Consider the following 13,444-nt stretch of genomic DNA (forward strand, 5'->3'; position numbering starts at 1 on the left):
CTTAACACCTCTTAACAGATTTTCCCCAATCTTTTCCTGATAAAAATTCTCACAGATTTTTTTTCTTCTTTTTTAAAAAATACACAACCTTTTTATTAAAAAAAAATCTCCAATTATAAAAATTGACAATTTAGATAATTTTAAAATAAAATTATTTTTTAACTGTGTTAATTTTTAGTTGTCTAGTGGAACATAAGTGCAACGGAGGCACCATTAAAAATGACGGACTGAGTTATATGGGCCGGTAATTTGGGCTAAGTATGGGCAGACTGTTTGGACTTAGGCCCAGTAAATGGGTTGAAGATTAGGGTTTTGGGGACGTTGTGGTTGGCCATCGGCGTAACCCATCGCAATTGCAAACTCAGGTTGGAATCGAACCGGAGGCAGAGGTGGAAGAGGCGTTGCGGGGTTTCTTCCTCCCCTCAGATTCTTCCCCGCCGCTTTTTAGGCTTGGAGTATCACTAGCTCATCCTCTTCTGTTTGTCCGGTCATCATCTTCTTATTTGTTGAATCGTAGAAATTGGAATGCATATTTAATGATGTTATCTTGTGCAACTTTAATTGAATACAAATCCTAAAGCCTGTTTTTTATTTTGGACATTCGTTGTGGCTATCTCTAATCTTTTGTCTGCTAGACTAGGCTCGCAGCTTCTTTTCTTCTACTGAGTTAAAATTAGATTTTGCAGTCACTGAAGCGATTGCCATCTATAATTTTGTAACATTTTAATATTTCTTATTTTCTCAAATTTTGATAATTAAAGTTGTTCTTTTTTTAATACACTTATAAACTTAAATCAACCGCAATTTATAGTGTCCGATGGAGTCACATATTCTTTTGCATGAAGAATTTGTTCGAATCCTTCAACCCTTAACTTATGGATGCTCAAGCCAAACAGTGGCCTAATTGATTGTTCTTGCTTTGTGTTATGAGATCATTTTATGGAAGAAAAACCCATATTTACACCATTATCAAGACTGCTAAGTTGTAAGTTTATTGTTAATTCAATTTGGCCTTAGTTATATCAACTCCTTTAATAAGGTAAAGTTTGGTAATTTTTTTTATCTAGTCTATAAGCTACTATGTTAGCATTCCATCTTCTTCATAGTCATCCTTGTCATGCCAGGTTAGCAAGTTGCAATGCATGTATTGGTGGATAATAAGGAATTTCTGTTCTAGATGTTTACAGTTTCTTAGCCTCTGTCATTTTGGGTATTAACTGAAATCTTAACCTCTGTAGGTAGTTTGTGTTTAAGTTAGAAGAAGATGGTTGTCAGAATCCGTCTTTCCAGGTTTGGCTGTAAGAACAGGCCTTTCTATCGAATTGTGGCTGCTGACAGTCGCTTTAAGAGAGATGGAAGACATCTTGAAATTTTGGGCTATTACAACCCTTTGCCAGGTCAGTGGGTATTTTACTAGATATATGAATTGCTCAATTATCAATGTAATTTAGATTTGGTATTAGAACCATCCCAGTTGGTTCAAATTCGGCAGTTGAAGTTTCTTGTTAGATGAGATCGCAGTTCTGATGTAATGTTGTAGCTCCTCCCTTTGGCTCCCAGCCACTTTTATCTCTTACTATTCTCCACTACAAAAGGTCACAGGTCTTGGAGTTGTGCTAGAGTGACAGTATGAGTAGGCTTTCTTAGTTGTGCACTGCACCTTGTTAATGTCTTCTTTGCAATCTAGAAGTCCACACTTCCTCTCCCTTACTTGTTATCACTTCACTCTGCCATCAATGACCTCCTAGCTCTTTGCCTTCAGAACAGTGTTCTTGAATAGCTCAGGCCACATACGCAGTTGCTTCGGCAGGTTTGGAAGGGGACCGCATAGCAGGCCCAAAGTGATTTATTTTAATTAGGCAGCTTATGTTTACTTATTTTTGTACCTATTTTGTGTTTTTTTTTGGTCTATTAGCTATCTTACTGGTTGTGAATATGTTTAACAGGGCAAGATGGTGGTAAGAGGATGGGAGTGAATTTTGACAAAGTGAAGTAAGTGATCATTTCATTATTCTGCTATGATCCAATCTTTTCTTCTGTAATGTGTTTTTGGACCAAATATCTTCATATCTTTGAATGGTCCAGGTGTGATGGCATTTGTATGTATAACTCCTTTATTCTATTTTACTTCACAGTCACAGATGCCATCTTTGGTGAACTAAATAATCTATGTTTTATCCATTTTTTTTTTGTGAAGCTGTAACGCAAATTTAAAACCTGTTTAAGAGTCTTTAGCTGTGTTTGAGTTTTTTTTAACATCTGGTAGCGTTTATGTCTTCCTGCAGTTGATTTCTCACAGAATGTTATTCTTTGTAGTCCAATTTGATTGGAGGGTATGTCAACTTTGAGTAGGGAAAGAGAGGAAGAAAGGAACAGTGGTGAGGAACAGTGGGAAAGGTGAAAGAGAGGTTTTTTTTTTTCTGTTTTTTCCACTTGAAAAGAGAGGAAAGAAGGAAAAATAACAGAAAGCCAAACTAGTCCTTGGAATTTTCCATTCCTATGAAGTGCAGTGTTAAATCACTCTTTTCAACACTTTTCCTCTCCTCTTTTGCCCATTTTTTGGAATGGGCCAAAAGTGGGGAAAGGAGCTTCAAGTGTTTTTTTTCTCCCCCTTTTCTTTCTTCTACTGAAGTAAACATTGGAATTTGCTTCTTTGCTCTTGTTTCATTATATTTGGGTTCCTTCCCCTCAAGTAGACATGCCTGAGTAGCTGTTTGCTTCATTTCCTTTGTGTATTTTTTAAAATGAATGACCTTTGTGCGACTACTCTGTAACACAATTTTGTTATACTCTAAGTTACTCCAGAGCAGAGTTACTTTCAGAATTTAGTGACCTAACATTGATGGGGGCATGCTATTGTTTCTGTCAATTGTGACACTTGTATTCTTTCCTGCCAAGTGCTAGATTAACATATTTTCGCCATTATTTGATTTATCAAAGAAAATTCTCAATTAGTTTATTGCAATGGGGTTTTAGCCAGTTAAAATTTTCTGATGCGAATCAGTTTATGGCCCACTGGCCTTCATTTTATTATTTGGTTTGAAATGCAAATTTCTGTATGTTCTTGCTTAAAGCAGTTAAGGCATCCTTTGTCAAACTGATTTCTCTGATCTCTTCCCTCTGTTTATGTAGGTATTGGTTATCCGTTGGTGCACAACCTTCAGACCCAGTCCAAAGAATCCTCTTTCGAGCAGGGATCCTACCACCACCACCGATGGTTGCGATGTCTCGTAAAGGTGGGCCACGGGATACCCGACCCATCGATCCAATGAGCGGCCGATATCTCACTCCTGAAGATTCTGAAACAATTCAACCAGATGACAGCGACACTGAAGAGAATGAGTCGGTGGACAAGGAAAATGCATAATTATTTGTTAGTGAAGATGAAGATACTGCTGGTGTCCCATTGGAATGTTTTTCAAAAGCCCCATTTCGACAACTAATAAGCTATGCCCAGTACAGAGGACACCATCTTGAAATCCAAAACATAAGATCAAATTCCTTTCTTGATACCTTATCAATGCAACAGTGACTTGTTTGTGTGCTGTTACGATAAACCTACAAACTACTTTATGCTTTTTGATTGCATGATCAAAAACGTCCTGCAAGCAATATTGCGTTTCTTGATGCACAATGATGACATATTCACCTGATCAGATTTTGTTCTTCCGATCTGAAAAGGATGCCTTTTGCAACCCCACAAGCTTAATATTGTTGCCAAGAGATGCCTTACTGATACCTTCTGTTGGATAAGAACCTGATGCTTTGCCTCCAAATCTTAGACTAAAGGGAGTGAGTGTGTTCCTTAAGGTGTCTTCTGTTGTATCTCATAGCTACTTTATTGCAGCATGAATGCACATTATCTATTGATGCAAGGATCAAATTCTTCCAATCACACACAAGGTATTGCTTCCTGCTCTCATGTGCCAAAGAATCATCCAAAGCAATCTCAAAAAGCCTTGCTCTGTTCTTCCCATCCTCCTCTCTCCAAATTTGCAGTTCCCAACATTTTAAACTTGTTCCATCCCCTCCCAATGCCTCCCCTTTTCCTTCCCCCACCACAAGCTTCTTCCACCCATGGCATCACCAGCCACCTACAAGGTGCTCGCCATAATGCCTGTGCTAACTCTCCTCTTCCGGCTCTCATCGAGTGCCTGTAGCTTCACCGTCCACAACAACTGTCCTCACACGATCTGGCCGGGGACATTGGCTGGCGCCGGCACGCCGGAACTCCCGACGACAGGGTTCCGGCTCGACGCCGGGCAGACGGCGCGGATACGAGCGGCCCCGGGGTGGTCGGGGCGGATATGGGCGAGGACGGGGTGCCAGTTCGATGACATCGGAGCCGGCACCTGCCTGACCGGGGACTGCGGCGGCCGGATGGAGTGCCTCGGTGCCGGTGCCCTGCCGCCGGTGACGTTGTTCGAGATCACGCTCGGCGACGGGCTCGGCGACGACTTCTACGACGTGAGCATCGTCGACGGGTACAATTTGCCCGTCGTGGCCGCGCCGAGGGTGCTGCATGGCGCATGCAACGCCACGGGATGCCTGGCTGATCTCAACACCGGTAACAAGAACGTTCAAACCCAATTTCCTAAATCCGCCTGAACCGAACGTCAGAATTTCATCCCCCTCCTTTGGATTTGGTTTTCAGGGTGTCCAAAGGAGCTTCAAGTGGAGGGAGGCAGCGGCGGCGGCGGCGGTGTGGTGGCGTGCAAGAGCGCATGCGAGGCATTTGGGCTGGACGAGTACTGCTGCAGCGGCGAGTTCGCCAGTGCCAACACCTGCAAACCCTCACCCTACTCGAGCCTCTTCAAAGCCGCATGCCCGAGGGCCTACAGCTACGCGTTTGACGACGGCTCCAGCACCTTCACCTGCAAGGCTTACGACTACACCATCATCTTCTGCCCGGACATCAACAGGTCGATCGCTTCTCTCCCTTCAGTTCGATTTCTAGCAACGTTTCTGAGCTAAAATGAATCTTACTGTGCAGATTGAGGAGCTCACACAATTACTTCACAGGCCAACCTGATCAGGGAGGGAAAGGAGGCGGCGGCGGCGATGAAGCCGAAGAACCTGACGAGAACACACCATCATCCTGTGCGAGCAACTTACCGTCTCATCTCTTCTTCCTTCCCCTGTTCTTTCTTCTGTTCTAAAGAAATTGAGCAGATGATCGAAGCATCTCAGACAAAGATGAGATGAAACTTGTGGGCAAGGATTTTGCTGAAGAATTGAGAAGAAAATAGTATAAAAATGTTGACTGAAAGAAGCCATTAAAGTGCTTTGGCCTCCGTTTCGAAGCTGACCGTTCCGTTCGGTTCCTCCTCTCTTTCGAAATCCGCGCTCATCGGCTTTATTTTAAAAAAGAAAATATAGAAAAAGAAAATAAAACCCCGCTGCTCCTTTAATCGGCGATGTATCCAAAGCGTACGGTTATTGGTCCTCTCCTCCGCGTGCCGGAGCGGCTCGCCATTCCATCGCCTTCCCTCCGCTTCCTCCTCCTCCTTCTCCAATGCCCTGGATCTAGACTTCGTAGCACTCGTCAATCTCAACATCTGCGTTCGACGAGCCGCTCTCCGATCTCGCCGCCGATCCTGCTGTTGCGGAAGACCACCGCCTCCTCTTGCTGCGGTCGCTATCTGTTGTTTTTTAATATTCTCTTTAGAAGTTTTTTTGAGTGTTTTCCGGGAGAAAAGGAGGGATCTTGTTGGGTTGTAGTTTCGGAAGCTATTTTCTTTTTATGATCTTCCGTCTTCTTGAGGGGGATTCGATGGAATTCCTTAAAGGAAGAAGATTTGCCATTCCTCGCTTTGGGAAGCTGATGGGGAGAAAAGATCCGGATCACGAGCGTGATCAGATGTTGGAGTCAAAAGAAGAGACGTTGGACGCAATGCCGAAGCCTACTGCTGCTGCTGGTCCTGCTTCGGACGGGGACGAGGGTGAGGACGACGATGATTTCATCACGAATGAGGTGAAGCGGCGGCTGGAGCAGCTGAGGAAGAACAGCTTCTTGGTTCTTATACCAGAAGAAGAGTACCCGGAGGGAGAGGAAGAAGAGGAGGAGAGTAGCTCGAGTGGGTGGAGGGAGTCGGACATGGGCGATGCTTATCCAAGCTATGTGTTTGATAAAATGCACGATGAGTACACTCAGAGGATGCTGTTCTTCGACAAGTGCATCACCAAACATCTCAAAGATGCTGGTATGGCATTAGCTAGTGCTGAATTGACTTTGGATTCTTACACTTTCTAGACTAAATTTCAATCTGATCGGTTGATCATATGATTGAACTCATTCACTAGCTCCAACAGACCGTATTCACCATGAATATTCAGTGTGGTACTTGATAAAACTTTGAACCTTAAACTCAGTTTACCTCTTTTGTTGATATCAAATGCAGTGTAGCTCTTATTGATACTTTGATACTGTTGTGAATTTCTCCACATTTACATTGGACTATAAATACCTGTTGTTTCAGAATCTTTGGGCATGCCAAACCAGTATCCAAGACCTACGTCAAAGAACAACATCTCTTTAAAGAGGCAAGATGAACATGCAAAGGAATGTGAGTACCTGCAGCAACTGGATCAAGACGATCCGTGCCAAAATTTAGAAGCTGCCTATGTTGCTCAAGTTTCTTTAAGTTGGGAAGCACTTCATTGTCAGTACTTGCAGCTCAACCAGAGGATATTGATGCAGTCTGAGCATTTGGGCTCCTATGGCTATGCTGCACAAGCATTTCAGCAGTTCCAAGTATTGTTACAGAGATTTGTTGAGAATGAGCCTTTTGACCAAGGATCCAGAGTGGATATTTATGCCAACTGCCGGAGTCTGCAGTCTAAGTTTCTTCAAGTCCCAAATTTCCTAGGTAACATATAATAAGACATACAAATACTGTTTTTTGTTAAACAATTGCATCTCTGTGGTGTGGTTATTAAATTGCTGCATCCATATTTCTCTGATTCACCTAACTGGATGAGTATCAGCTAGCAAACTTCATTAAATTAGCCTCGACTTGAATAGTTGAGTGTCAAAGTTGTATAATAGACCTTTTCTAATTCCTATGTTGTTCTTTTTTTTTTTTTCAGGTTTGGAAAAGAAAGAAAATGTGGATGATTATTTGGATGAGCCAGTTCTGGCTACCGAACTCATTAAGATAATTGGGGATTCAATCTTAACATTCCTCCACTTTCTGAATATAGACAAGAAAAAAACTAGTAGTTTCTTTTGGGCTCATAGCCCTCGAGGCTCCCTTCATCAAGTTCGAGCCTCTCTTGAAAAGGTATGCCAGATGAAGATTATTTAGCGAAAAAAAATAGCTGAACTATTGAACTTCTTCAGTGCAAAATGTCAGCGATCAGTAAGAAGCTTTCTCTGTGGTTTTTTTTTGTGATGTCACTAATATTTAGTTATGGTAGATTAAGATCCTATGATTGCCATACATCCATCTAATCTCATGTATCCAGTAATTTGATAATAGACTCCTGTCAATGCAGAAGGAGATGAAAGTGAAGGAGCTGTTTAAAAGGAAGAAGAGCATGGAAGAAGAAGAAAGCTTGGCCCTCCACCAAGGAAGAAGTGGAGTTGCTATTCGCGCTAATCGACATCAAAGTCATATCGAGGGTTCTCAGGATGGTGCATCTCAGCAAGGAGCAGCTGTTATGGTGCGAAGAAAAGATGAGCAAGCTCGTTCTTTCAGACAATAAACTATGCAGAGATGTTTCTCCACTCCTCTTTCCATGTTGACTGATGAACATTTCAGTTCTCTTTTCTTCTCTGGATCTCTTTTGAGAGTACAAACTATCGCTACCTGATCTTTTACCATGTACAGGTAGATGATGTCTACTGCTGCAGTAGCCTCCCTCTCAATTGTCGATATTGTATGAGATCTTGTTCATTCCTCTGCGTTCATGCTTTTACGACCAGCTAAAGATTATAATTCAAGATGTTAATCACAAAGCTTATCTTGCTAGTGAAAATAATCAATACAGATGTAGCTAGCGAAATCTCACTAAGATCCATACAAAACAAATTCAGATAATTGAAACTTTATGTTTACTGTGATACTAATATAGAATTTACTTCACATAGACGATAGCTGATAGACAAAGTTTGGTGTGCAAATCTTCTTCCACGTACAAGTTCACTCCCTTGAAAAATAACAAAAATAAACGTCATAGCAATGTTACTGGTTCGACAAATGTTTATGGTAAACTCGAAATAGAATGACCAAAATGTACTCGGTAGTCATGGGTACGAGTTTCCTCCTTCGATCACAAGCGACTGGAGGCCGAATAGAGTCCTACAAAGGTGAAAATTGGGAGGTTAGTATAATCTCAAATACTCTATGCAAGAAAACAATACTATCAACCCTTTAAAAGGATCATGGTTCTGATCTTAATAGAAATGAATATTTTGAAGATAGACCTTTAAGTGTACATAAATTATGCTCCGAATTTACCTGATAAGTGAACCAAAAGAGAAAACTATGTACCTCCAAGATTAATCAAGCAAAGTTCGAACACCTAGATTATATAAAAAAACAATGACAATGACAATATCATTAAAAATTATTAGACATGATATCAATAACTATCAATACTAGAAATATCTCGTAACATTAAAACATTAGAGCATACTGACATTATACGAGAGATCATACATGTATTATGTCATGCATAGTTAATAATATGATAATATAATACAAAGTTTCATCATTCTTAGAGATTTTACAAATTCCTTTTTGTTCCCATTCATTAAATAGACTTGTATTGTTCTTTTTATTTAATTTTTCCTCACTAATTTCAATCCCCTCCAATCCTGCTGATCCGATAAAACAGATATTGGAATGTTCAATATCAATACTGATATGGGCAGCCATGATATGATCCTCAGTTAATCCATTTTTCAATATTATACAAACAGTTATAAAACATAGATCTTGGTAAAATGTTAACTGATGTTAAAGGACAGTATCATAGAACAAAAACAAATTATTCAAAAACCTCATAAATTTATGCTCAATGATTATAAAGCATAAAGTTCTTAAGAAATATCCATCTATACACCACAATCAATGAATGACATCAACAAAGACCACGATCAGTTGGCTAAGGAAGAAAATAAAAATAAATCTGTCCTTAGTTGACAATAACAAATAATATGCCAAATAGGAACATCCAAAAGCACCTAGTCATTAAGAGACATCAAAACTAGAATACATAAAGCATGTCTTTAATTGGAAAATGAAGCGATAACAAAAAAGAAGTTACTTCCTAGCATGACCTTCAAAATGATGCAGCAACATGAGAAACATAATTGTAGAATTTATAATTCAGAAATATAATTATTGGAAAGGACCAAATAAGAAACAAGTTACAAACCTACATGATCACAAATCATCATCAGCAGACCATATGCAGATGTAGATATCATTTAGACAAACATTGCAAGCTCTGGTCGGCTATACAAATTATTTCCGTCATCTTCCAGTGTGGGATAAGCAGCTACTAAAGCATCTTGGGATCCAATGTAAAGTGAATTGTAGATTTTCCAGTAGACCTCCCTAACTTTCCTTGCAGGGTGAAATAAACCCTGAAGGCAGTAATTCAGAATAACAGCTGCACCAAGTGCAACTCTCATCCCTTCAATAGCTTCCATTACAGCATTAATAACATGAGGGGAAGTCTCGAAAATGTTGGGCCAGACATAATTAAGCAAATGAACAAGTGCATCCTCACAACCCAAACCAGCAACTCCCAAAGCCATGTGCTTAACAGCAGAAGCTGCAGTCTGACGATGAACCAGATCCCTATCCATCAAAGCATCCTCCAACAGTGGTGTAACAGCATATATATAGTCTTTACCCATCTCACCTATGTACTCAAAGAGGAATGAGAGAGATTTAAGAACACCATTCTGTACATTTAACTCTGGAACACGGTACTCATTCATAAGAGCTGGCAGAACGGTAAAAGGTGAGCATGTTTCAGCAACTATAGCAATAGCCACGGTAGTGCATACTCGATTTTGACGCTCTTGAACTTTTAAATTGTTCAAAAGTGTTGCAAGAACATCTTGTGGCCCAATTGCCTTGGCAATATAACCAAAAGTGTTAACAGTAGCTCTTCTGATCCCCTTCTTGTGAGCCTTCAACATCTCAAGAAGCTCAAAACAAATCCTCATCCACTCCCTAGCTGGCACAAATTCTGCTCCTCGATCTGCAATTCTGCCAACAAGGTCAATGCAATTCTCCTGCACCTTCTCATGTCTGTTCTTCAAGATTGGTGTCAGACGAGGAAGTAGATCCTTAATAGGTGGTGTCATCTTAGTCATACCAATGACATTGACTATAGCTTTAAGTGCTCCCAGGATGGAACCTAAGACTTCAGGGTATTCTTCTCCCAGATACTCGTACAGGACAACACCCAGATGACCCATCAGTTGCTCTTCCTTGCACTGCTTCATGATAATGGCAATCCGTGATATCAGGTCTGCAGCTTGCTGCCTAACTTTGGCACTTTTGTTGTTCAAACGCCACTTTATTGTACCACAAATCTGGGGAAGATAAGGCTTGACCTTCTGGCCTAAAGCATTAACCACTGCACCAAATCCATTAAGCATAACATTGGCATCATCACTTGTCTGCTCCTGGAAGGCATACAAGATCCCATCTATAAGAAGTTCTTCTAATCTAGCATCAATATCTGATGCTCCCAGGTTAGCCACCACCTTTTCAATTGTCTCCATCACCATACGCCTATAAGGTTCACTCTCATCTTTGAGATCCTCCACTATCCTTCCTACAATATCTGCCACACCAACCTTATTTGCAATTTCTACAGTTGTCTCCACAAGTTGCTTGTAGTTCCTGCGGTCAAGTGCCATCCTCCTAACCCAGAAATTCCTGAAAAACTCAGGAAGAATATCATTGCGGATATAGTCAGCCTCTACCCCTTCTGTACTGACACACTGCTTGACAACTTTTAGCACAATCTTCTTCATTTCTTCATCAGGTGACTGGAACTCACGGATAAGGATAATCATGACTTCTTTAGTATAGTAACTTGCATAAACAGCATCCATCAGAGGGATAATAAAACCAATTGCCTTCAGGAAAGCAGCAAGAACCTTTCCACGATGAGATCTGATACCCTTCCATAAAGGTTTCAACACTGAATCAAAGCTTTCAATACCATATGGAGCAGCTGCTTCTGCAAGTGCTGCTAGAGACAAGGCAGTAATGGTTCTCACTTTTTGGTTCTCATCACTAAGACCATGCTCTATAATTTCCACCAGAGACCTAAGATGTGGCAACACAGCACATCCCATGAGAATAGCAATCTGCTGGACAATCTTAATCCCAGTGTGCCGTGCTTGCCAAGATTTCTTACTCTGACAAACAGCCTTCAGAAACGGTAACAAAGCAGGAATTCCCAAAGCAGACGCCACCACACTGAAAGCTCGTGCTGTTGTATTCCTCACATACTCATCAATGTTATCAATATCAGGCCTCATGGCAGCAATCATAGTTGCAAGACCAGCTGCTTTACTGAGGTTGGAGATTATCTCTCTTCCTTCAGCACGGGCATAATAATCCTCATCAATTAGAAGAGGCTCTATAACCACAAGAATCTTATGAACAAAAGGCCTGACCAGCTCATCCAACTTGTATAGAACCCTGTCAATAACTTTTACCAGAAGATGGCGCTCTTGATCTTCGAGTGTTGGCTGCATGAGCAAAGGCAGGATCTTATTGAACAGTGGACCAGCTCCAAACTCTCTTGCCTTATCAGTAAGTTGCCGCAAGGCTGTTTTCCTCTGCGGTGGAGTACCATTCTTCACTTTCAGCAATAGCTTCATGATCTTTCTTTCCTTCTGCTCTTCAGGAGAAAGCTGTTCCTCCTCTTCTTCATTCAGGAGAGCCCCAAAGTATTGGTAATCCTCTTGTTTCATGAACGGCAAACCCCCAGGTGCCTCCTTTGGGACATCAAACTGTTGCCCACGGTTCTCTTCTGGTATCGAATAAAGTGGCGTACCCATTGGAGTAGGAGTAGCTAAGAGCTTCCTTGCGGGAGTCCTGATGGGAACATAGGATGCAGGCGGATTCAATATCTTGTACCCTTCCTGTGGGAACATAGCATCCAGCTCCTCATCTGTCAATGGTCTATTTCTCTCTTCAATGTCCCTCTCCCACCGCAACAGATTGTATTGTTCCGGAGTCATGGGACCTCGAAGGTTTATTGCACCAGGAGTCGGAGTCGCAAGATCAACACCGCCTACAGGAGTAACACCAGGGGTGAAAGCAGCAGCAGGAGTCGCAGCACCCGGTAATGGTGTGGCACTGCCCATTGTAGCAGGAGTCTCATCCCACCTTGATCTTTGGCGCTTAGGCGTTGGTGTTGCAAGCCCAGAAAGCTTGGGGGTAGCATCCCATGTCATACCAGCTGGCGTAGCGCCAGGGGTGACACCACCTGCGGTAGGAGTTGCATCAGCGTCGGCAAGTCGCCCGGGTGTAGGAGTTTCATCCCATCTGTTTCTGCGAGAGACGGAGGGTGTCGCATCTGCAACCCTCCCAGGCGTCGGTGTTGCATCCCACCGCCCGATCCCAGGGGTGGAATCGGGAGCATCCCAATCAGATGACGCCGAGCTTGGCTTTGCCTTCTTAACAGGACCGCCATCAGGCTCCTGCGACTGATCCCACCTGTTCCTCCTCTTTTGCGCTGCAGGGGCTGGCTCAGCAGCAGCCTTGCTCTTCTCCTCCTCCTTCTTCTTAGCTATCTCCTTCAAAATATCCTCCTTCTGACGCTGCAAGGCCTGTTCCCTCATCACGTCAGCATATGTCCTCACCGAAGGGTCCGGCGTAGCTTCCCCAGAAGCAAACGGATCGTTCCTATCAGGCGAAATGATCCTCTGAAGTCTCCGGCGCCGGTAGTCATCCTCCCGGTCGATGATCCTCTGGGGCTTCTTAAACCCAGAATCCTCGTCGCCATCCGCCCCCGCCCTGGGGATCTCCTTAAGAGACTTAGGGCCGGTGTAAGAGGCCATCCGACGGGCGAGCTCGCGGCTGTCACCGTCCTGCTCCTCCTCATCGTCGTTAACAGCGATAGAGCGCTCATAGCCCTCGAAACGGTCGGGACCTGCACCATAAAGGTCGGCGTCGAAGGTGACGGAGGTGAGCATGGCGACATCTTCCATCTTCCGCCGTTCCTCTTGAGCCTTGGCGATCTCCGCATCCAAGTTATCCATCTTCGTCCACCTGCCAACGACACACAGAGAAATCAAGATCAAGATCGAGGCCGAGAGATCGAGAGGAATCGAGGGATCGGGAGACGAAACGACGCACCTTTGGACGCTAGGGTTTTGGATCGATCAGAAACCGCGATTTGGGGACTTCCACGAGAGACCAACCGACCGCTCTCGAATCTGAATCTATTTATAGCC

General features: G+C 42.7%; 3 protein-coding genes and 1 pseudogene across 7 annotated transcripts; 3 read left to right on the forward strand and 1 right to left on the reverse strand.

The window, feature by feature from the left end:
- Positions 1-343: 343 nt before the first annotated feature.
- On the forward strand, positions 344-3,627 carry LOC141840619 (small ribosomal subunit protein bS16m/bS16c). Its single transcript, XM_074728657.1, has 4 exons — positions 344-487; positions 1,239-1,397; positions 1,947-1,992; positions 3,133-3,627. Exons 2-4 carry the CDS (start codon positions 1,265-1,267, stop codon positions 3,365-3,367), a joined length of 414 nt encoding a protein of 137 aa, XP_074584758.1. The 5' UTR covers positions 344-487; positions 1,239-1,264; the 3' UTR covers positions 3,368-3,627.
- Positions 3,628-4,014: 387 nt separating this feature from the next.
- On the forward strand, positions 4,015-5,159 carry LOC141837486 (pathogenesis-related thaumatin-like protein 3.5). Its single transcript, XM_074724873.1, has 3 exons — positions 4,015-4,567; positions 4,655-4,922; positions 4,994-5,159. The coding sequence occupies exons 1-3, from the start codon at positions 4,078-4,080 to the stop codon at positions 5,157-5,159; spliced, it is 924 nt and encodes a 307-aa protein (XP_074580974.1). The 5' UTR covers positions 4,015-4,077.
- A 614-nt stretch (positions 5,160-5,773) lies between these two features.
- On the forward strand, positions 5,774-7,747 carry LOC141837118 (uncharacterized; annotated as a pseudogene).
- A 295-nt stretch (positions 7,748-8,042) lies between these two features.
- Positions 8,043-13,408, reverse strand: LOC141837117 (uncharacterized). Of its 5 annotated transcripts, XR_012602526.1 has the most exons (5): positions 13,347-13,408; positions 9,385-13,259; positions 8,463-8,526; positions 8,242-8,303; positions 8,043-8,151 (listed from the first exon to the last, which is right to left on the reverse strand). XR_012602526.1 is itself a non-coding variant. In XM_074724576.1 (3 exons), the coding sequence occupies exon 2, from the start codon at positions 13,247-13,249 to the stop codon at positions 9,437-9,439; it is 3,813 nt and encodes a 1,270-aa protein (XP_074580677.1). In that variant the 5' UTR covers positions 13,250-13,259; positions 13,347-13,408; the 3' UTR covers positions 8,043-8,303; positions 9,389-9,436. The 5 variants fall into 5 exon arrangements, 1 of the variants encoding a protein (XP_074580677.1); XR_012602525.1 differs by lacking the exon at positions 8,463-8,526 and having other exon boundaries at positions 9,389-13,259; XR_012602523.1 differs by having other exon boundaries at positions 8,043-8,303.
- Between the last annotated feature and the right edge of the window lie 36 nt (positions 13,409-13,444).

Source organism: Curcuma longa, chromosome 11 (genome assembly GCF_044706935.1).
Source record: "Curcuma longa cultivar G26 ecotype Majalengka, Jawa Barat chromosome 11, ITB_CL_G26_1.1, whole genome shotgun sequence".
Taxonomy (NCBI): domain Eukaryota; kingdom Viridiplantae; phylum Streptophyta; class Magnoliopsida; order Zingiberales; family Zingiberaceae; genus Curcuma; species Curcuma longa.

Coding starts and splice junctions, on each gene's coding strand:
- LOC141837486 (XM_074724873.1), top strand. CDS start 4,078: ATGGCATCACCAGCCACCTACAAGGTGCTCGCCATAATGCCTGTGCTA. Junction 4,568..4,654: donor CCTGGCTGATCTCAACACCG/GTAACAAGAACG, acceptor TTTGGTTTTCAG/GGTGTCCAAAGGAGCTTCAA. Junction 4,923..4,993: donor TTCTGCCCGGACATCAACAG/GTCGATCGCTTC, acceptor CTTACTGTGCAG/ATTGAGGAGCTCACACAATT.
- LOC141837117 (XM_074724576.1), bottom strand. CDS start 13,249: ATGGATAACTTGGATGCGGAGATCGCCAAGGCTCAAGAGGAACGGCGG.
- LOC141840619 (XM_074728657.1), top strand. CDS start 1,265: ATGGTTGTCAGAATCCGTCTTTCCAGGTTTGGCTGTAAGAACAGGCCT. Junction 1,398..1,946: donor CTATTACAACCCTTTGCCAG/GTCAGTGGGTAT, acceptor TATGTTTAACAG/GGCAAGATGGTGGTAAGAGG. Junction 1,993..3,132: donor GTGAATTTTGACAAAGTGAA/GTAAGTGATCAT, acceptor CTGTTTATGTAG/GTATTGGTTATCCGTTGGTG.